At 37.3% G+C, this 21,975-nt stretch overlaps 1 protein-coding gene across 3 annotated transcripts in view; it reads left to right on the top strand.

Annotated features, from left to right (window-relative positions):
- The window catches only part of LOC130915067 (myocyte-specific enhancer factor 2D homolog), a 222,180-nt gene that overhangs the window by 152,573 nt on the left and 47,632 nt on the right, over positions 1-21,975 (top strand). For 2 of the 3 annotated variants that reach the window (XM_057834769.1, XM_057834766.1), the window contains exons 6-7: positions 8,305-8,442; positions 17,336-17,558. In XM_057834769.1, the coding sequence (XP_057690752.1) occupies positions 8,305-8,442; positions 17,336-17,558 (361 nt within the window). Of the gene's footprint in view, positions 1-8,304; positions 8,443-8,534; positions 8,673-17,335; positions 17,559-21,975 lie in introns of all 3 variants that reach the window. The other variant, XM_057834767.1, reaches the window with a different exon arrangement.

Raw genomic sequence — 21,975 nt, 5'->3', positions numbered from 1 at the left:
AACAGTGAACATAAGTTATCCTATTTTTTCACCTACAGTGCCTTGCAAAAGTATTCGGCCCCCTTGAATCTTGCAACCTTTCGCCACATTTCAGGCTTCAAACATAAAGATATGAAATTTAATTTTTTTGTCAAGAATCAACAACAAGTGGGCCACAATCGTGAAGTGGAACAACATTTATTGGATAATTTAAACTTTTTTAACAAATAAAAAACTGAAAAGTGGGGCGTGCAATATTATTCGGCCCCTTTACTTTTAGTGCAGCAAACTCACTCCAGAAGTTCAGTGAGGATCTCTGAATGATCCAATGTTGTCCTAAATGACCGATGATGATAAATAGAATCCAAATGTGTGTAATCAAGTCTCCGTATAAATGCACCTGCTCTGTGATAGTCTCAGGGTTCTGTTTAAAGTGCAGAGAGCATTATGAAAACCAAGGAACACACCAGGCAGGTCCGAGATACTGTTGTGGAGAAGTTTAAAGCCGGATTTGGATGCAGCCAAATACAGGAACATTCTGGAAGAAAACCTGTTGATATCTGCACAAGACCTGAGACTGGGACGGAGATTTATCTTCCAACAGGACAATGATCCAAAACATAAAGCCAAATCTACAATGGAATGGTTCAAAAATAAACGTATCCAGGTGTTAGAATGGCCAAGTCAAAGTCCAGACCTGAATCCAATGGAGAATCTGTGGAAAGAGCTGATGACTGCTGTTCACAAACACTCTCCATCTAACCTCACTGAGCTCGAGCTGTTTTGCAAGGAAAAATGGGCAAGAATGTCAGTCTCTCGATGTGCAAAACTGATAGAAACATACCCCAAGCGACTTGCAGCTGTAATTGGAGCAAAAGGTGGCGCTACAAAGTATTAACGCAAGGGGGCCGAATAATATTGCACGCCCCACTTTTCAGTTTTTTATTTGTTAAAAAAGTTTAAATTATCCAATAAATGTTGTTCCACTTCACGATTGTGTCCCACTTGTTGTTGATTCTTGACAAAAAATTAAAATTTTATATCTTTATGTTTGAAGCCTGAAATGTGGCGAAAGGTTGCAAGATTCAAGGGGGCCGAATACTTTTGCAAGGCACTGTATATTGGCCGGCCGATATATCGGTCAAGCTTTTTGAGAAGGAACCTCACATGATCAGCGTACATACTAAGTTATCCGATTATATCAACTACATGTTGGCTGAAATTGGCCGATCTTGAAAAAAGTCTATGTATTGGACCGATATATCGTTCAACCTTTTAAAGAAGGATCATCACTCAAACATTGAGCATAACAGTTCTCCTATTATATCGGCTATATATCGGTCTCTTAAAAAAGTCCATATATCAGCCCGATATATGGGCCAGCTGATATATCGGTCAACCTTTTTGAAAAGGATCATCACATAATCAGTGAACATACGAATCAGATTTTATCAATTTTATATCGGCTGAAATCGTCCGATTTTGAAAAAAGTTAATATTAGAGATGTCCCGACTGATCACGTCAATGATCCGTCAAAGTATCGGAATTGGCAAAAAAATATTGGCCATGCCTTTTTTTAATATATATATATATATATTTTTAATTAAATGGTTTTCTAATTGTATTTAACGTTACAAACATAATATGTTACACTCATCCAGAGTCTTTAGTTTAGGCTTAAAGTAGGGTTATCAAATTTATCCCGATAACGGCGGTAATTAATTTTGTAAAAATTACGTTAAAATATTTAATGCAATTAATGCATGCATGCATGAATTTTGGCAGCCTTTGGAGCCTTTTTTTAATTGGCTAAAGCCTTACAATCCCTCTTCCTACGATTAAAATATCATGGGAAGCAATGTGGGGAAGCAAGGTAGCAATTGATCTTTTTCTTAACACCTTATGTTATTTCCCAATACAGAGAAGCTATATCAATTGGTAGCACTACGCACAGTCATGGTTGCACTTCCCATCATGCATTTGGGCATGGCTACAGTATCATTTACTGAAAGCTCAACAAATACACTAGATGGCAATATTTAGTCACAATATACAAAGTCACAAGTCTTTCTATCCGTGGATCCCTCTCACAGAAAGAATGTTAATAATGTAAATGCCATCTTGAGGATTTATTGTTATAATAAACAAATACAGTACTTATGTACTGTATGCTGAATGTATATATTCGTCCGAGTTTTATTCATTTTTTTCTTAATGCATTGCCAAAATGTATATGATCGGGAATGATTGGAATTGATTCGGGAGCAAAAAAAAAAGCAATCTGATCGGGAAACATCGGGATCGGCAGATACTCAAACTACAACGATCTGGATTGGATAGGGAGCAAAAAAACATGATCGGAGCAACCCTAGTTAATATATTATTAGATATATTGGTCAACCTTTTAGATAAGGATCATCACTCAAACATTGAACCAGGGCCGGCCCAGGCCATTTGGGGGCCCTAAGCAAAATAATGCAAAGGGGCCCATACGTCCATATTTTGTATATTAATCAGATTTTGTTGCACTGCATACTTCAAATCTTTCACCCCAAATGATTGTCAGTACTTACAGTAGATAGCGGCAAACCTTTTTCTAAAAGAGGCAAGAAGTTAAGGAAGAACTTTTATTTTTTAAGCTTGTAATCAAGTATCAAAACTCACAAAAGTCAAATTAATTAGTGTAAATATATATAATATAAATTAAACAAATGTCAGATTGGGGGCCCCCTAGTGCTCAGGGGCCCTAAGCAGCTGCATAGTCTGCGTATAGGCTGCCTGCATTGAACATAACAGTTCTCCCATTATATCGGCTAAACTGCCCATAAATTGGAAAAAAAGGTTGACCGATATATCGGCCAAAAGTCAAACTAATTTTAAAAATCTGAATTTCAACCGTCTGAAAATGACGTGATCGAGCCCGATTTCCCTTGTCGTGATCGGATCGGGAACAACCCTAGTATACATGTTAGTGTTAATGTTAGTTGCATATCACACAAACGTAAAAAAACGATTCAACATACTCTCTCCAAAAAAATCTTCAAATGTCCATGCGAGAAATCCTCAAAATTGACAGGAAGCGGCAAACCCCGAAGCTTAACACGGCTAAAGCTTAACAGAAACGCCACACGAGACGTTCTTTGCCGGGCAGCTGTCAACGGAATCTTTTCGCGCTGTCGCCGAGGCCCTTTTCCAACCCGTCCGTCCGTCCGGGCCGGCGTGACTTAATCATACAATTTACATCTAGCTTAATCTGCGGCGGCGCGGATAATTGGCCGGTCACCAAATGCACTGGGTTTCTCTCCGGCTGCCTCCGTGAGCTTCTCGTCGAGTGCTTTTGACTATAAATTATGAAGTGTGGATGTAGTCACGCAGGCTAGCGCGCGCGCACACACACACGTGCGCACGCCAATGTACTCGGCTTAGCGCGGGTCAGAGTGCGTACGACCATTTCGCTCTACTGTATGCTTAGAAGCACTTTAACGCCGGCGCGTGTGTCGGGATTGGTCGCGCGGCTCGACATTCCTTCACTCCGGTGAGAGGCGGCGCATATGCGCACTCTAAACGCGCGCGCGTGCGGGTGGGCGGGCTGCCTCCGCTGCCACAACGTGTTAATCCGCTCGGCTGCAGATCCCAATCAGGGCGAGAGAAGGAAGAGAAAAAGGCGAGGAGAGCCGGCACAATGTGAAAAGGCCTGAGATGAATAGATGAGGGAGGGATGGATGGATGAAAATGCAGTGGGGGGGAGGGGGAGTCATTGAATGCCATTGACAATGATAGACGTCCCATTCATTTGGAGTGGAAAGGCTGTCGTGCCTTCTATTCCAAATGGATTGGACTTTCATTGTTGTTAATGGTACAGGAACGTTGCTGTTTTCATCAACAATGATGATAATGATGGATATAGTTTGCCGACAAACATTATTTCGCAACGTAAAAAGTATGAATTTAACAATTGACCTAAAAAAGTGACCCGATAGCAACAGAAAGTGATCCCGAAAAATCCCCAAATCAACAGGAAGTGACCCCAAAAGAACCCAAATCAAAAGGAAGTGACTTAATTTCAACAGGAAGTGATGCCCAAAAAAAACAAATCAACAGGAAGTGACCTGATATCAATAGGAAGTGACGCCAAAAAAAACCCCCCAAAATCAACAGGAAGTGAAACGACATCAACAGGAAGTGATCCAAAAATGCCCCCAAATCAATAGGAAGTGACCTGTTATCAACAGGAAGTGACCATGAAATGACCCCAAATCAACAGGAAGTGGACTGATATGAACAGGAAGTGACCCTGAAACGCCCCCAAATCAACACGAAGTGACCTGATATCAATAGAAAGTGACCCAATACAAACAGGAAGTGATCCAAAAATGCCCCCAAATCAACAGGAAGTGACCTGTTCTCAAAAGGAAGTGACCCTGAAATGACCCCAAATCAACAGGAAGTGACCTGATATCAATAGGAAATGAACCAATATAAACCGGAAGGGATCCAAAAATGCCCCCAAATCAACAGCAAGTGACCCGATATCAACAGGAAGTGACCCCAAAATGCTCTCGAATCAACAGGAAGTGAACTGATATTAACAGGAAGTGACCCTGAAATGCCCCCAAATCAACAGGAAGTGACCTGATATCAACAGGAAATGATCCTAAAATGCCCCCAAATAAACAGGAAGTGACCTGATATCAATAGGAAATGAACTGGTACCAACAGGAAGTGATCCAAAAATGCCCTCAGATCAACAGGAATTGACCCGATTTCAACAGGAAGTGACCCTGAAATGACCCCAAATCAACAGGAAGTGAACTGATATGAACAGGAAGTGACCCTGAAACGCACCCAAATCAACACGAAGTGACCTGATATCGATAGGAATTGAACCGGCATCAACAGGAAGTAACCTGATGTGAATAGGAAATGAACCGATATCAACAGGAAGTGACCCTGAAATTGACACCAAATCAACAGGAAGTGACTTGATATCAATAGGAAATTAACCAATATAAACAGGAAGGGATCCAAAAATGCCCACAAATCAACAGGAAGTGACCTGATCTCAACAGGAAGTGACCCTTAAATGACCCAAATCAACAGGAAGTGAACTGATATTAACAGGAAGTGACCCTGAAACGCCTCCAAATCAACACGAAGTGACCTAATATCGATAGGAAATGAACTGGCATCAACAGGACGTAACCTGATATAAATTGGAAATGAACCAATATAAACAGGAAGTGACCCTGAAATGACAACAAATCAACAGGAAGTAACCTGATATAAATAGGAAATGAACCAATATCACCAGGAAGGGACCCTGAAATTGATACCAAATCAACAGAAAGTGACCTGATATCAATAGGAAATGAACTTGTATCAACAGGAAGTGATCCAAAAATGCCCTCAAATCAACAGGAAGTGACCCGATATCAACAGGAAGTGACACTAAGGGGTTCACCTGCCAAAATCAAAGCTCCAATTGCAATTTTTCTAGTTTTGGTTTCTTATTTCAAACGGCATTAACCAGTCGTCATCAACTTGCCTTGAGCTGCAGGAACCCCTGGTATCTTCTTCAGTATAACTGCTTACAGTTGGCAGTATTTTTTCCCTGGAGCTTTTTACAGTGTCACTAATTGATTTTCAAGGCGGGAGATTTCACGCCGCCTTTTGTCGGCCGCAAAGCTCCTTAGCCGGGCGGCGAATGGGGTCGCGCGCGCGTCGACGCCGCGGTTTTCGCGGCGATCGGCGGCCGCCTTGACGACCCGCCAACGAGTGTCAGCGCTCTTTGCTCGAGAGAACATTGCGTTTCCTTTCATCGATTCACTGAGTGCACCTGCGAGTGCAAATTGAGTTGTCCATCCGAGGTCGCGGCGGTCGGAATGATGCTTTTTCTCCTGCTCAAGGCTAAAATGTTTTCCATTTCCCGCTCTAGCGTAGGAGTGAAGCGGCCGGAGCAGTCTGGACGCGTGTGTGAAGCGATGAATCGACCAGTTGGCCATTCATTGATCAGAAAATTGATTGACAATTATTTTCATGGTTGATGAATCATTTAGAGGCATTTTTTATTATTATTGAGACGTCTAATCAGTGAAATTCACCTTAAAACTGGACGAAAAAGTTAAAAGTGAATATTTATAATTAATATTATTTTTGATAGATTTAAATATAAATATATATGTGTGTTATATTTTTGGTTTATTTACTTGATTATTAATTGTATTTATTTTATATAGATATTTCCAATTTAATACAAAAAGACATTAACACATTTATTTTTAATTCATTTTAAAATTGAATTTTTCACTTTTATTTTCTAGAAAATGTTTTGACACTAACATTTGATTTTTTTTTTTTTTTGTAAAATAGGCTAGTTATTTTTAAACTTAAAAATGATATTATAATAATAATACAAAATATTAGGGGGGGAAGTAACTATTTTGTTTTAAATTGCATTATGAGAGCACAAAATATTAAATATTTTTTATTTATTCTTTAAATTATTTTGCTCAATTTTGCTTTCTAACAAATATTTACAAATGGGGTAAACTTTTAAAAAGTAATATTGTTCTAAATATTTTTTAAAGTAATATAATAATAATAATAATACAACAAAATGGGGGGGAAATATTTTTTTCATTTTATTATAAATTGCATTTATTGTAAATATATATCTAATATATATATATAATTTAATTAAAACAGACAAAACAGTAAATATTCTGTGTTTAAATTAATTTTTCAAAATTATTTTTCAAAATTTTATTTAATCACAAATATTTTTACATACTGTATTCATAATTAAGATGAAAAAGAAGGGGTCAAAATCACAAACTATTCTCTTATTTATCAATTTATTTTATTATTTCAATGAACATTACAATAAATAAAAAGCTGTTTTTTTTTTTTTAATTTGTTGAATTTAAAATAAAAATTTTTTAAAAAACTGACTAACCCAGACCAAACCTAACTATATATATTTTTTTATTATTATTATAAATTGGATTTTTTTTTTTCAAAATATATATGACAAATAAAGCACCCAAAAACTTTGTTTTTCAATTATTTTTTTTATTTTCTAACAAATATTTTTGTTTAAAAAAAAAAAACAAAAGGAAAATATTTATTTATTTAAATATTCTTTTATACATGTATTTCTAATCCTTTTTATTTAAACTATTCCTACTTGGATAACTAAAATAAATAAAAGTAAACAAAACTGTTTATAGTACATTTTTTTATATTCATGCCTTCTTTTTTTATTAAAAATTCTTTGAAAAACAATTAAACAGTTCCAGTTATTTTTTAAAGTTAATTACTTATTTTTTAAAATTAAATTGCTTTGAAACATAATCATACAGTTCCAAAATTAAATAATATTCACAATGCTATGCTATTGCTAATCTGAAAGCAATTTACAGCTACGTCATATTAATTAATAATAATATTGTATTTTGTAATGTTAATTACTTCTTTTTCAATAAAAAGTTCTTTGAAAAACAATCATACAGTTCCAAAATTAGACAATACACAATGCCATGCTAATGCTAATCAATTTACAGCTAAAAGTTTATATTAATTAATATTAATACTGTATTTTTTTAATGTGAATTACTTTTTTTAATTTAAACATCTTTAGAAAAAATAATCATAAGAGTTCCAAAATTAGATGATATTCACAATGCTTTGCTAATCCAAAAGCAATTTGCAGCTAAAATATCATATTGTTTAATATTAATATTTCATTTTTTAATGTTAATTCCTTCTTTTTTTTAATTAAAACTTCATTGGAAACCAATCATGCTGTTCCAATATTAGATAATTTTGACAATGGTATGCTAATGCTAATCCGAGAGCAATTTACAGCTAAAATATCATATTAATTCATATTAATATTGTATTTTTTAAATGTTAATTCCTTCAGTTTTTTAATTAAAACTTCATTAGAAACCAGTCGTACAATTCCAAAATTAGATAATATTCTCAATGGTATGCCAATGCTAATCCGAAGGGAATTTATAGCTAGAATGCCATAATCGTTTGTATTAATATTGCATTTTTAATGCTAACTCCTTCTTTTTCTAATTAAAAACTTCGTTGGAAACCAATCATAGGGTCCCAAAATTTTACAATATAATATTCACAATGCTATGCTAATGCTAATGTGAAAGCAATTTACATCTGTCAGATTTCGCCGATTGTATGTGATTAGTTGACTATTTCTGTGATTCCTTCTATTCAATAGACGTCCAATCCGTATTGAACGTCGATAACACTGAAAGGTATTTTTGTTCCCCGATTCTTACGCCAATGTACCCCCTCAGACATTGCGAAAGAAAAGCTTTAACGGCTGCAACAGCCCCGAGCCGGACTGCGACGACTCCATCGACCAAAGCCCGCTAAACGAGGACAAATACCGCGGCAAGACGGACGACCTGGACAACCTGTTCAAGCGCTACGGCGTGAGTACCTCGCACCCGTGTCAGCGTTTCTAACCCCTCCCTCCTCTTCCTCTTCCTCCTCTTCCTGTCTTGTCCTCTTGGGGCTACCCAAGGCTCTGAACAAGAAAGAGCACCGGGACTCTGAGAGCCCGGACCCCGAAGAGCCCTTCTCGCTCACGCCGCGCACTGAGGAGAAGTACAAAAAAATTGACGAGGAGTTTGATAAAATGATGCGCAACTATAGGCTGTCAGTGAGTACCGCCGCGCCTCCTCTGTGTACCCCCGAACCTCCCTTTTTTGACCCCCTTTTTTGCCTCTGGCGGCGGCTGACCTTTACTCACAGAGCACTGGCATTCACCATCCTCACTTTTCCCTCGTTCACGTAACCTTCACCTACGGGAAGCCCTTTGAGCGTCGAGTACGACGCGAAAACGGCTTCCCGTACTCACCGGCACATCGGCTAATGCTAATGGTGTGTGTGTGTGAGATGGAGAACTCCCCCGAGAAAAGACGAGTGGACAAATGCTGGGTTTTTTTTTAGTGTGCTTTTTAGTATCTGATATGATAATAATAATACATAGATATATATATTTTTGCATTCATTTAAATGTTTTTTCTCAGTTTTTAAAATTAAATTATTGTGAATTAAATACACAGTAATTATATTTTTTTAGTTTAGTTTTATTATTTATGATTTTATTTTTATTGTAATTTATTATTGGGTATTAAAACAATATTTTTTTTGCATTCATTTTAATGTATTTCTATTGACTTCATTTGTTTATATTTTTTGAAATTGAATTATTGTGAATAAAATAATACATTATGAAATTTGTAAAACTTAAAATTTCTCATTTTTATTTTAATTATTTATCAAATTTATTATTGGATATAATGGTAATAACAAATGATTTTCATTCATTTAAATGCTTTTTCTATAGTGTGTTTATTTATTTATTTATTTATTTATTTATTTTCCAATTATTGGAAATCCAATACACAAAAATCATTAAAACTATCCATTTGAAATGATATTTTTTTATTTTATTATTTCTAATTTTTTCATTACTTTATTATTAAATATTATAATCAACATTCAACATTTTTGTGCATCCATTTAAATGTTTTTTCAATGTTTTATTGAATTGAATTATTGTAAATAAAAAACAAAAAAAATAGTAGAACTTGACATTTAAATGTATATTTTTTTGTTTTATTTGTATGATTTATTATTTCTTTGACATTATATTTTTGTGCATTCATTTAAATGCTTTTTAAATTGAATTATTTTAAATAAAATACGTAAGAAAATTATTAAAACTACATTTTCTTTTTTGTTTAATATTTTATTTTTATTATTTTTTTATTGAATATTATTATAATAATTTTGTTGAAATAAATGCTTTTTCATTTGAACTAAAATGCATTTTAATTCATGTTTGTAATTTTTAATTGAGTTGTTGTAAATAAAATACACAAATATTAGTAAAACTATTTTTAAATATATATATATATTTCTTTTATATTAATTATTTTGTCATTATTTTATTTTATTATTGGATATTATAATAATAGTAACAAGAACAAAAATTTACATTCATTTAAATGCTTTTCTATTGAATTAAAATAATTTTAAACTTCTGTCAGTAATTTACTAAATATTGAATTATTGTAAATAAAATGCACAAAAGAATTATACGTTTTATTTCATTTTTATTATTTTTTTTTTTTTTTTTAAAGTTAGACATTTAAATGATTTTTTTATGTATATATATATTTTTAATCATTATTCATCAATAAAAAAAAAATAATTTCAACGTGAATTTTTTTTTTTTTTGGGGGGGGGATTTTGTAGATAAAATTCACCCTTCGTGAGGAAAAGCAGCATGGAAAATGAATGAATGAATATTTGTAGACCAATTTACATTTGTTTTTAATTCAATCAAATAATTTATGAACTCATAAATAAATGTAAAATTTATTTAATCAATTTATTGCTTGTTTTCATGATTAAATATTATATTAGACATCATTAAATATTACTATCAGTTATTATTATAGTATAAAATAGAATAGCCTAAATGCTAGAAAATGTTTGTTTTTTTCCGCAATGCTCCAAACAAATCTTTCAAACTAGTGCTTAGTGATTAACTCGAGTATTCGATTAGAAAACTATTTTCGAATTAAATTTTGTTGCTTCGAGTATTCGTTTAATTATAGTGGCGTTGTAATTGTTTATTTTGAAAGTATTTCCATTTAATTTTATAGATTAGGGCAGATGCACTGCCCTCTGGTCTGCCTCTTTTCACATGGCTGAATCCAACTGCTCCCTGTTAAGACCAATGTAAGCCAAGTTTTTGTTTTTGTCTTTTAATGCATTCATAATTTAGTTTATAGGTATATTTAGCCGTTTTTGGGGGGGGGGAATATGTGTCTGAACCATTTGTTAAGAGCATTGTTAAAAAAAAAGAAAAACTTTAGCATTTTATAGCATTTAAGCTAGCAGATTTTTTCGACGTAAGTTAGCCAATTGTTCTTTTGTTGTATATAGATCCTCATTTAAAAGACAAAAAAAAGTTCTACCGTTTGAGGCTCAGCTCAGGTATTTTAATTTTTCATGTTCCTTATCCGATTACTCGAGTATTCGATCTAACTAGTCCATCGATTAATCGATTACTAAAATATTCGAAAGCTGCAGCCCTAGTTCAAACCCATAGTCCCATTAAAAAATCTGTGAAGTATATCTCTAAACTAAATTACAAATGCTGCAATGATTAATCGATTAACTCGAGTATTCGTTTAGAAAACAATATTCGAATTAAATGTTGTTGCTTCGAGTATTCGTTTAATTAAAGTGGCGTTGTAGTTGTTTATTTTGAAAGTATTTCCATTTAATTTTATTGGTTAGGGCAGATAAACTGCCCTCTGGTCTGCCTCTTTTCACATGGCTGAATCCAACTGCTCCCTGTTAAGACCAATGTAAGCTAGGTTTTTGTATTCATTGCATTCATAATTTAGTTTATAGGTATATTTAGCCATTTTTTTGGGGGGGGGGGAATATGTGTCTGAACCATTTGTTAAGAGCATTGTTAAAAAAAAAAACTTGAGCATTTTATAGCATTTAAGCTAGCGGATTTTTTCTATGTCAGTTAGCCAATTGTTCTTTTGTTGTATATAGATCCTCATTTAAAAGACAAAAAAAAATTATACCGTTTGAGGCTCAGGTATTTTAATTTTTCATGTTCCTTATCCGATTATTCGACCTAACTAGTCCATCGATTAATCGACTACTAAAATATTCGATAGCTGCAGCCCTAGTTCAAACCCATAGTCCCATAAAAAAAAAAAAACCTGCGAAATATACCTCTAAACTAAATTACGAATGCATAAACAAACATTTACAACCTTATGCTGGTCTTAACAGGGAGCAGCTGGATCCAGCCATGTTAGATGAGTTGTGTCATATTCACTTTTGCCACTAGAGGGCAGTGTCTCCACCCAAAATAATAAAACTAAATGCAAACACGTTCAAAACAAACCATTACAACGCCACTCCTTGAAGCAGCAAAATTTGATTCGAAGCTTTTTTCTAATCGATTAATCGTTGCGGCACTAATTGACGGTGCTAGACGTCCAAGCCATATGAACTGGGAGGGTCTGGCAGCGAATGAACGAATGTTCATTCGCTGCCAGCCCTACCTGTTCATATGGATTGGACGTCTACTTGTGCCAAACTCATTTAAAGAGTTCTAATTAAGTTTTCAAAAGCCACACATTTGGACGTCCATCATTTTCAATGGTGCTAAAACGATGTCATAATCCATACTTGACTTGATAACAGTCAACTGAATCATCACGTGTACCGTAAAAATAATCACGCGTCATGTGAGAGCCGCGCTAACAGCGCTCTTGAGCTGTAACAGCCGTCGTCGTGGCAACTGTCAGCAAAGAAAACACTTTTTACCCCTCAATTCAATACACCGGGTTCACGCCTCCATCCTGCGAGAAGGTGATGCTATTCCTAGCGCCGGCGTGCGGTCGCCACGGAAACGTCCCCGACCGGACACGGCGCTCCGGTCGCGAACCGGATTCGACTCGGGCGCTCCATCACGCTATTAACGTCGGCTTAACGAGCGGCGCTCGATTTTTACGAGCTCGCTAACTGCCGGGCTGTTGATTGGTCGCCGGGGAACGTGCGCAGGTCACCCTGAGCGCTTTTAGCATCTTGCCAACGGGGTGATGACATGACACGTGAAAATATGGGCGGAGTCCCTTCAAAATGTTTTTGTTTTCGTCCAGTTTTCATTGACGAATGCTCAAACAGTTTTGGTCACTCAAAAAGTCTTAGATTTTAAACTAGATGAGATAATCACCTATATTTTCAGGATCAATAGCCATATTTAACATATGTAAGTTTTTGACCAAAAAAGCAAGTTCATTTTTTTTTTTCATTTACTGCAAGTTTTCATCAGCTAATAAATCACTCAATTTAACATCAGACACTTAATACTTGAGGAAAACATGCAGAATCAATCATAAATAATATGTAAACAGATAATTAATAAATTCTATATACAATCACAACTTAATAATAATAATAATGCATTTTATTTATAACGCACTTTACATTTGACAAACAAATCTCAAAGTGCACATTGGCAAAAAAGAAAATAATAAATCAAATGAAAAAGACTAAGCATAAAACAGTAAAAGCAAAACAGACACAAGCACAGATAAAATCAGATACCAATCAGATAAAAGTAAGACAGTCAAATAAAATTAGCTAGAATAAGCTTTTTTAAAAAGGTGAGTTTTTTGTCCTTTTTTAAATGCATCCACCGTCTGCGGGGCTCTGAGATGGTCTGGGAGGGCGTTCCACAGACTGGGAGCAGCAGCTGTAAAGGCCCTGTCGCCCATAGTCTTGAGCCGAGTCCTGGGCAGGAGTAGACGGTGCTGTTGGCCTGACCGAGTTCTGTCTTAAGTATGTAATGTGAGGAGTTCGGTGAGGTAGGTGGGGGCTACACCGTGTAGACAGTGATGGGTGTGAAGGAGGATTTTGAATTCAATACGGAGGTGAACAGGGAGCCAGTGTAGGGTGCGGAGGACGGGGGTGATGTGCTCATGTTTACGCACCCTCGTCAGGACCCTGGCAGCGCTGTTTTGGACATACTGAAGCCTCTGTAGGCTCTTGCCAGGGATCCCGATAAGGAGTGCATTGCAATAGTCCAACCTGGAGGAGATAAAGGCATGTACGAGTCTCTCTGCAGCAGGACGGGAGAGAGATGGCCGGAGTTTGGCAATATTGCGGAGGTGAAAGAAGGAGGTTTTGCAAATGTAATTGATGTGATTGTTAAAGCTAAGATGGGGGTCAAACCTGACTCCCAAATTAGTCACAGAAGGGAGAGGGAAGATTTGTGGCCGAAAAAGGAGACTGAGGAAATGGGGGCGGAACGGAGCTGGTGAGGGGTACCAATGTGAATGGTTTCTGTTTTGGAGCTGTTCAGCTGCAGGAAGTTTTCACTCATCCAAGCCTTTATCTCCTCCAGGCAGGAGTCAAGTTGAGAAACAGAGGAGGAGGGGGTGGAGGACGGAGTGACCTTGAAATATAGTTGTGTGTCGTCAGCATAGCAATGGAATTGTATTCCATGCCTGCTGACGACACGACCGAGGGGTAGTATGTAAATGGTGAAGAGGGCTGGACCGAGCACAGAGCCCTGGGGGACTCCGCAGACAACAGTGTTAGGGCGGGATTTAGCATCCCCCAGGGCTACAAACTCGGTCTTTCCCGTGAGGTATGAGTTAAACCACTGTAGGGCAGTGCCAGAGATACCTATATCGTGTTGGAGGCGGTGAAGGAGGATGTGATGATCAACAGTATCAAATGCAGCAGAGAGGTCGAGAAAGATAAGGAGGGAAGTAGAACCGGAGTCAGAGGTCATCAGAAAGTCATCGGTGACTCTGATGAGCGCTGTCTCGGTGCTGTGGGATGGACGAAAACCAGATTGGAATTTTTCATATAAACGATTTGATTTCAGGTGGTTATGGAGTTGGATGGATACAGTTTTTTCAAGAATTTTGGAAATGAAGGGGAGATTGGAGATGGGTCGATAATTTGACAGAGGATCGGGATCAAGAGTGGGTTTTTTGAGGAGGGGCTTGATGATACCTGTTTTGAGGGTGGCCGGAACATGCCCGGTTTGAAGGGAAAGATTGATCATTTTTGTTATTAAGTGGATAATGGAGTGGCAGTGTGCTTTAAGCAGAGGGGAAGGGAAGGGGTCTAAGGAGCAAGTGGATGGTTTGGATTTATTGATGACCTTCTCGACCTCCTGCTGCACTGTGGGGGAAAAGTGAGACAGGTTGTGGGTGACGGGTGCAATGTCACATAATGTGACAGAACTGTAAGTATGGGAGAAAGACGCGCGGATATCGTGTATTTTGGTTGTGAAGAAGTCCATGAATTTGTTGCACTGTGAGACTGTCTGATTGTGGTGTGCTATAGTTGGAGGTTTAAGGAGGTGTTTGACGGTGGTGAAGAGTTGTTTGGAGTTACCTGAGTTACTGTTAATAATGTTGCAGTAGTGAGCTAACCTGGCCTTGGAGAGTTCTTTGGCATATTTCCGTTGATGTTCCCGGTAGGCCAACTTATGCACCAGCAGCCGTGATGTAACATAGGCCCGCTCCAGGACTCGGCCAGTCCTTTTTAGTGTTCTCAGCTCCTTTGTGAACCAGGGAGCTGAACGGGTGAAGGTGACTGTCCTATATTATATATAACTTATTATAGAATAGAATATTATTTATTATCATTATACACTATATACTGTTAGCGAATAAGGGTCGCCTGGCGAAAATTCTTGTGAATAAATACTTGAATCCCCGAATTCTTCATAGATATGGACGTAAAAAAGTCTCAATTCTTGGTAAAAAGTAAGGAAACCGTACAGTTAGCGTTTATTTTACGTATATTGATGACCTGCCATGCTACTATGCTAGCAAAGGAGGCTAGCAGCCGCCTGGCGTAAAAGGAGCTTTTCTGGCAAAAATTCTTGTGAATAAATGTTTAAATCCCCAAATTCTTCATAGATATGGATGTAAAACAGTCTCGATTCTCGGTTAAAAGCAAAGAAACCGTAGCGTTTATTTCACAATGTTAGCAAATGAGGCTAGCGGCTGCCTTAGATCAATAGCAATATTTAACACAACATATAAGTTTTTGCCCAAAATAGTAGAGGTGTGCATCGGCACTGCCCTCACGATTTGATTCGATTACGATTCGGAGGGCCACGATTCGATTCGATCCGATTCGATTCAGAGGGTCACGATTCAATGCGGTTCGATTCGGCAATGCATCGCGATGCATTAAAGCCTGGGATGCATTAAAGCTCTAAAGCAAAGCATATTTTTCGTGAATCATGAGGCAACACAAGCGATCAGACATTAAACAAATTTTTATTGGCTCTTGTGTCACTCCTGGTTGAAGTCAAATGAAAATAGTATACTTTCAGATATATATATATACATATATATATATATATATATATATATATATACATATATATATATATATATATATATATATATATATATATATATATATATATATATATATATATATATATATTAAAACAGATCACAGCATTTAATTAGTGCTTTCTCTTTTTTTTACACACAGTAGCAGCCTTTCACACAGTGCAACATCTGAACTCCTGTGCAAAATCAGTAATAACAGTCACTGTATTTTAGTCACAACGACCAATCAATAAAAATATTCAAGTAAATATTAAAGAAAACGACAAAGAAAATAGTAACTTCATTTTTTTTTTTTTTTAATTTAGTGCAAGTCTTCAACAGCTAATAAATCACTCAAATATTAATATCAGAAACTTAATATTTGAGGAAAGCATGCAGAATCATCTTAAATTTTACTCAACAAAATTAAAATGAGCATTTTTCTATTCACAACCACAACTTATTTCGGCTGAATTCCTCTATTGTGTAGCGATAAAAATCCAAAATGGCGGCTGTCACAAAACAAAAAGCTTTTTAAGTTGAAAATTAATGTAAATAAATATTTGAACCGCAGAATTTCCATAGATATGAACATAAAACAGTTCAGCTTTTGGTTAAAAGCAAAAAACGGCCAGTAATTGTTCATTTTACGTAAATATTTTAAGAAAAAGTTACGGTATTGTCCAACATGGTTAATACCGCGGAAATTCCGTTTACGTCACCAGTGTAGGGATGGAAGTTCTTCGTAACCTGGGGACTACCGTTATATGTTTTTAGGACAAATAGGAATAAGCGGCATGGAAAATGAATGAATGAATGAATAATATTGTACAATCATATGTGGTTAATCAAGATTAAGAAGTGGCTAATTTGATTTTTTTGTTTTGTTTATTTGAGTCCCACCACTACTTTTAAGATAATCTGCTTCCGACAAAGAAACTTTTTTCTCTTTTTCATCTGACGTGTCCTCATTCTCCTCGCAATCAAAGTGGGTCCCGGGCAGCCGGAGCCGAGCACAGCTCAGAACTCGGGCACCCTGGCCCACATTCTTAATATAGAAAAACCGCTCTCACTGAAAAGTGGGTCACCTTGTAGGACGACCCCAAATGGTCCTTGACATCCATTTTAAGCCCACTTTATGGACTCAACAGCAGCCACGGAAAATCACGACAATATTGTGATGAGCTGTTAGCATGTAGCTTTAGCGGGGGGAGGAGCAAAGTGACGAATTCACTCGGGCTAACTTTTCATTTCTTTTGGCGTGACTGTTTTTTCACACCTTCAAGCTTGTTTGCTTCGCTGATGCTAAGCTAACTAAGCTAATTCAAACACCTGTCTCTTCCCATGATGAGCGGCCACGACAACACGGACTGCCTGTAACGGCCTCCCCTCTTCTGTCCTGCAGCCAACCTACTCAATGCCCGTCACTGTGCCGGTGTCCAATCCGAGCGCCCCGCCGCCGCAACCGGCCACCCTCCAGTTCAGCAACAACCCGGGCGGCGCCCTGGTTACCACCACTTCTTTTGTCAACGCCGCACTGTCAGACCCCCGCCTGCTGTCGCCGCAGCAACCCAACCTGCAGAGGAACAGCGTGTCGCCGGGACTGCCGCAGCGACCCGCCAGCGCAGGTACAATGTGCTGTCAAGTTTTTTATCATCAGACACTAAACCTACTAAAAAAATGGATAACTACAAAAACATGCACGGAAAAAAAATACAGCCCCTCAACACAATTAATTTTAACCATGTGAAATTTGGTGGGCATGTCTGACGTCAGAAGGCCCACAAAAAAGTCTCAAGATGCCGTGCTTAAAAAGACAACGGAACTCGGCCATTTTTGTTTTAATTGGCCACATGAGTATAAAACTAAGCAATGGACAAACTCAGTTCTCTCAACTGTGTTTGTTTTAAAAATGCAGCCTCTAAAGTTGGTATATCTTAGCAACTATAAATTTGGTAGGTATGTCTAGCATGAGTAGACCTACAAAAACATTGCAAGAAGCCATTCTTTAAAACCCAAAAGAACCCGACAATTTTGGTTTGAAGTAATTGTAAAACTAAGCGTTGAATAATTTCAGCTCCTTTAACATTATGTTTTAAAAATTCAGCCCCTAGAACCAGTATGTTTTAGCTACATGAAATTTGATAGGCATTTCAATCATGAGTAGAACTACAAAAAAGTCTCAAGAAGCAATGCCGAAAAAGACAAAGGAAGGCAGCCATTTTAGTTTGAAGTGGCCACTTGAGTATAAAACAAGTGTATCCCTTTTATTTTTAGGTTCTTAAAAATGACAGCCCCTGAAGCCAGTTTATTTGAGCCACATGAAATTTGGTAGGCATTTTTATCCCGGGTAGACCCACAAAAAAGTCTCAAGAAGCCATGCCCAAAAAGACACTGGAACGCAGCCATTTTGGTTTGAACTGAATTGTCCTCTTCAGTATACTAGCAAGCGCAGAACAAGCTCAGCTCTCACAACTGTAACATCTTTTAAAAACACAGCCCCTAAAGCCAGTTCATCTTAGCAACATGAAATTTGGTAGGCATGTTTATCACGAGTAGACCCACAAAAAAGTCTCAAGAAGCCATGCCTAAAAAGACACAGGGAGGCAGCCATTTTAGTTTGAATTGTCCTCTTTAGTATACCAACTAAGCAAAGAACAAGCTCAGCTCTCATAGCAGTAACATCTGTTAAAAATGCAGCCCCTGAAGCCAGTTCATCTTAACAACATGAAATTTGGTAGACATGTTTATCATGAGTAGACCCACAAAAAAGTCTCAAGAAGCCATGCCTAAAAAGACACAGGAAGGCAGCCATTTTGCTTTGAATTGTCCTCTTTAGTATACAACTAAGCAAAGAACAAGCTCAGCTCTCATAACGGTAACATCTGTTAAAAACACAGCCCATAAAGCCAGTTGATCTTAGCAACATGAAATTTGGTAGGCATGTTTATCACGGGTAGACCCACAAAAAAGTCTCAAGAAGCCATGCCCAAAAAGACACAGGAAGGCAGCCATTTTGGTTTGAATTGTCCTCTTTAGTATACAACTAAGCAAAGAACAAGCTCAGCTCTCATAACGGTAACATCTGTTGAAAATGCAGCCCCTAAAGCCAGTTCATCTTAACAACATGAAGTTTGGTAGGCATGTTTATCACGAGTAGACCCACAAAAAAGTCTCAAGAAGCCATGTCTTAAAAGACACAGGGAGGCAGCCATTTTAGTTTGAATTGTCCTCTTTAGTATACCAACTAAGCAAAGAACAAGCTCAGCTCTCATAGCGGTAACATCTGTTAAAAATGCAGCCCCTGAAGCCAGTTCATCTTAACAACATGAAATTTGGTAGACATGTTTATCATGAGTAGACCCACAAAAAAGTCTCAAGAAGCCATGCCTAAAAAGACACAGGAAGGCAGCCATTTTGCTTTGAATTGTCCTCTTTAGTATACAACTAAGCAAAGAACAAGCTCAGCTCTCATAACGGTAACATCTGTTAAAAATGCAGCCCCTAAAGCCAGTTCATCTTAGCAACATGAAATTTGATAGGCTTGTTTATCACGAGTAGACCCACAAAAAAGTCTCAAGAAGCCATGCCCAAAAAGACACAGGAAGGCAGCCATTTTGGTTTGAATTGTCCTCTTTAGTATACAACTAAGCAAAGAACAAGCTCAGCTCTCATAACGGTAACATCTGATAAAAATGCAGCCCCTAAAGCCAGTTCATCTTAACAACATGAAATTTGGTAGGCATGTTTATCATGAGCAGACCCCAAAAAAGTCCCAAGAAGCCACGCCCAAAAAGACACTGGAAGGCAGCCATTTTGGTTTGAACTGAATTGTCCTCTTCAGTATGCAAGCAAGCACAGAAAGAGCTCGGCTCTCACAACTGTAACATCTTTTAAAAACACAGCCCCTAAAGCCAGTTCATCTTAACAACATGAAATTTGGTAGGCATGTTTATCACGAGTAGACCCACAAAAAAGTCTCAAGAAGCCATGCCCAAAAAGACACAGGAAGGCAGCCATTTTGGTTTGAATTGTCCTCTTTAGTATACAACTAAGCAAAGAACAAGCTCAGCTCTCATAACGGTAACATTTGTTAAAAATGCAGCCCCTAAAGCCAGTTCATCTTAATAACATGAAATTTGGTTGGCATGTTTGTCATGAGAAGACCCAAAAAAAAGTCTCAAGAAGCCATGCCCAAAAAGACACTGGAAGGCAGCCATTTTGGTTTGAACTTAATTGTCCTCTTCAGTATGCAAGCAAGCACAGAACAAGCTCAGCTCTCACAACTGTAACATCTTTTAAAAACACAGCCCCTAAAGGCAGTTCATCTTAGCAACATGAAATTTGGTATGCATGTCTATCATGAGTAGACCCACAAAAAAGTCTAAAGAAGCCATACCTAAAGAAACACAGAAGCTTGGCAATTTTGGTTTGAACTACTTGAGTATACAATTAAGCATAGAAAAGTCTATGCTCTATCAAACATTACAATTTTATAAAATGCAGCCCCTGGAGAAATTTTATTTGACCCTCATGAAATTTGGTTGACGTGTTCATCATAAGTAGAACCACAAAAAAGTCTCAAGAAGCCATGCTCAAAAAGACACAGGAAGCCAGCCATTTTGGTTTAAATTGGCTACTTGAGTATAAAACTAAGCATAACACAAGCGTATCCCTTTCATTGTTAGGTTCTTAAAAATGAAAGCCACTAAAGCCATGTAATTTTAGCAACATGAACTTTGGTAGGCGTGTCTATCATGACTAGACCCACAAAAAAGTTTCAAGAAGCCATGCCCAAAAGACACAGGAAGGCAGCCATTTTGGTTTAAATTGTCCCCTTAACCGTAACATCTTTTTAAAATGCAGCCCCTAAAGCCAGTTTACCTTAGCAGTGTGAAATTTGGTAGGCATGTCTATCATGAGTAGACCCACGAAAGTCTCAAAAAGCCATCCCCAAAAAGACACTGGAAGGCAGCCATTTTGGTTTGAAGTGGCTACTTCAGTATAAAACAAGCGTATCCCTTTCATTGTTAGGTTCCTAAAAATGACAGCCCCTGAAGCCAGTTCATCTTAGCAACAGTAAATTTGGTCGGCATTTCAATCATGAATAGACCCACAAAAAAGTCTCAAGAAGCCATGGCCAAAAAGACACAGGATTACCTGATTTCAACAAAATTTTCATCAAGCACCTGAACAGATGTCTTTAGGCTCCCCTGATGCAGGTTTGAGGTCACTTGGGTTTTTTTCCCTTGGAGGAAGAGCCTGTTTAGTAAAAAAAGGCATTTCCTGTTTCCTGCAGGAGGCGCCACGCCTAATGGGTAATATTTCAATGCAGTCGTGTTTAGGCTGGAATACCTCTCATACATGCCAGATATAAAAAAGACTGAACTCTGGGTGTTATTAGTCATTGACTGAATTTGGCGTGTTGCCAAAAAAAGCCAAATTTGCCCCCCCCCCCCCGGTCAGACCCGTGAATAAAAAAAACACCATATTGATTATTTAATATCTCACATGTCTCATGAACAGTCCCACCAATTTTGAGGAGGATCCAACTTAACTCACTAGGCACCAAGGTCTCAAATGTGCACCCTGTATATCGACTAAAATTGCATATGTTTTTCCACATTTGATCCTAAATACTCTATTTCCTCTTGGGTTTGAGATATGGGTCCAAGAGACTATTTTTTGAGCAATCTTGACCCATTTTTCGCAATGTTAAAAAAATTATTGACATTTATGCCAAGCCGCATGTATCTGTAAGTTTTGAAGTTTTGGCAGCAGGGCCGAGAACGAAAGTAGTATTTGGTGTATGGCAAAATAGCTTTTGGCGTATGGCATTTTATTTTGGTATATGGCAAAATGGATTTTGGTATATGCCATTTTTTTGTTATATGGCAAAATGGCTTTTCGTGTATGACTTTTTTTTGGTATATGGCAAAATATTTTTTGTGTATGGCATTTTTTTGGTATTGGTATATGGCAAAATGGCTTTTGGTATATGACATTTTTCTTGTTTATGGCAAAATGGCTTTTAGTGTATGGCAT

This window comes from Corythoichthys intestinalis, chromosome 4, assembly GCF_030265065.1.
Source record: "Corythoichthys intestinalis isolate RoL2023-P3 chromosome 4, ASM3026506v1, whole genome shotgun sequence".
NCBI classification, from domain to species: domain Eukaryota; kingdom Metazoa; phylum Chordata; class Actinopteri; order Syngnathiformes; family Syngnathidae; genus Corythoichthys; species Corythoichthys intestinalis.
This window is presented reverse-complemented; position numbering and strand designations above follow the sequence as displayed.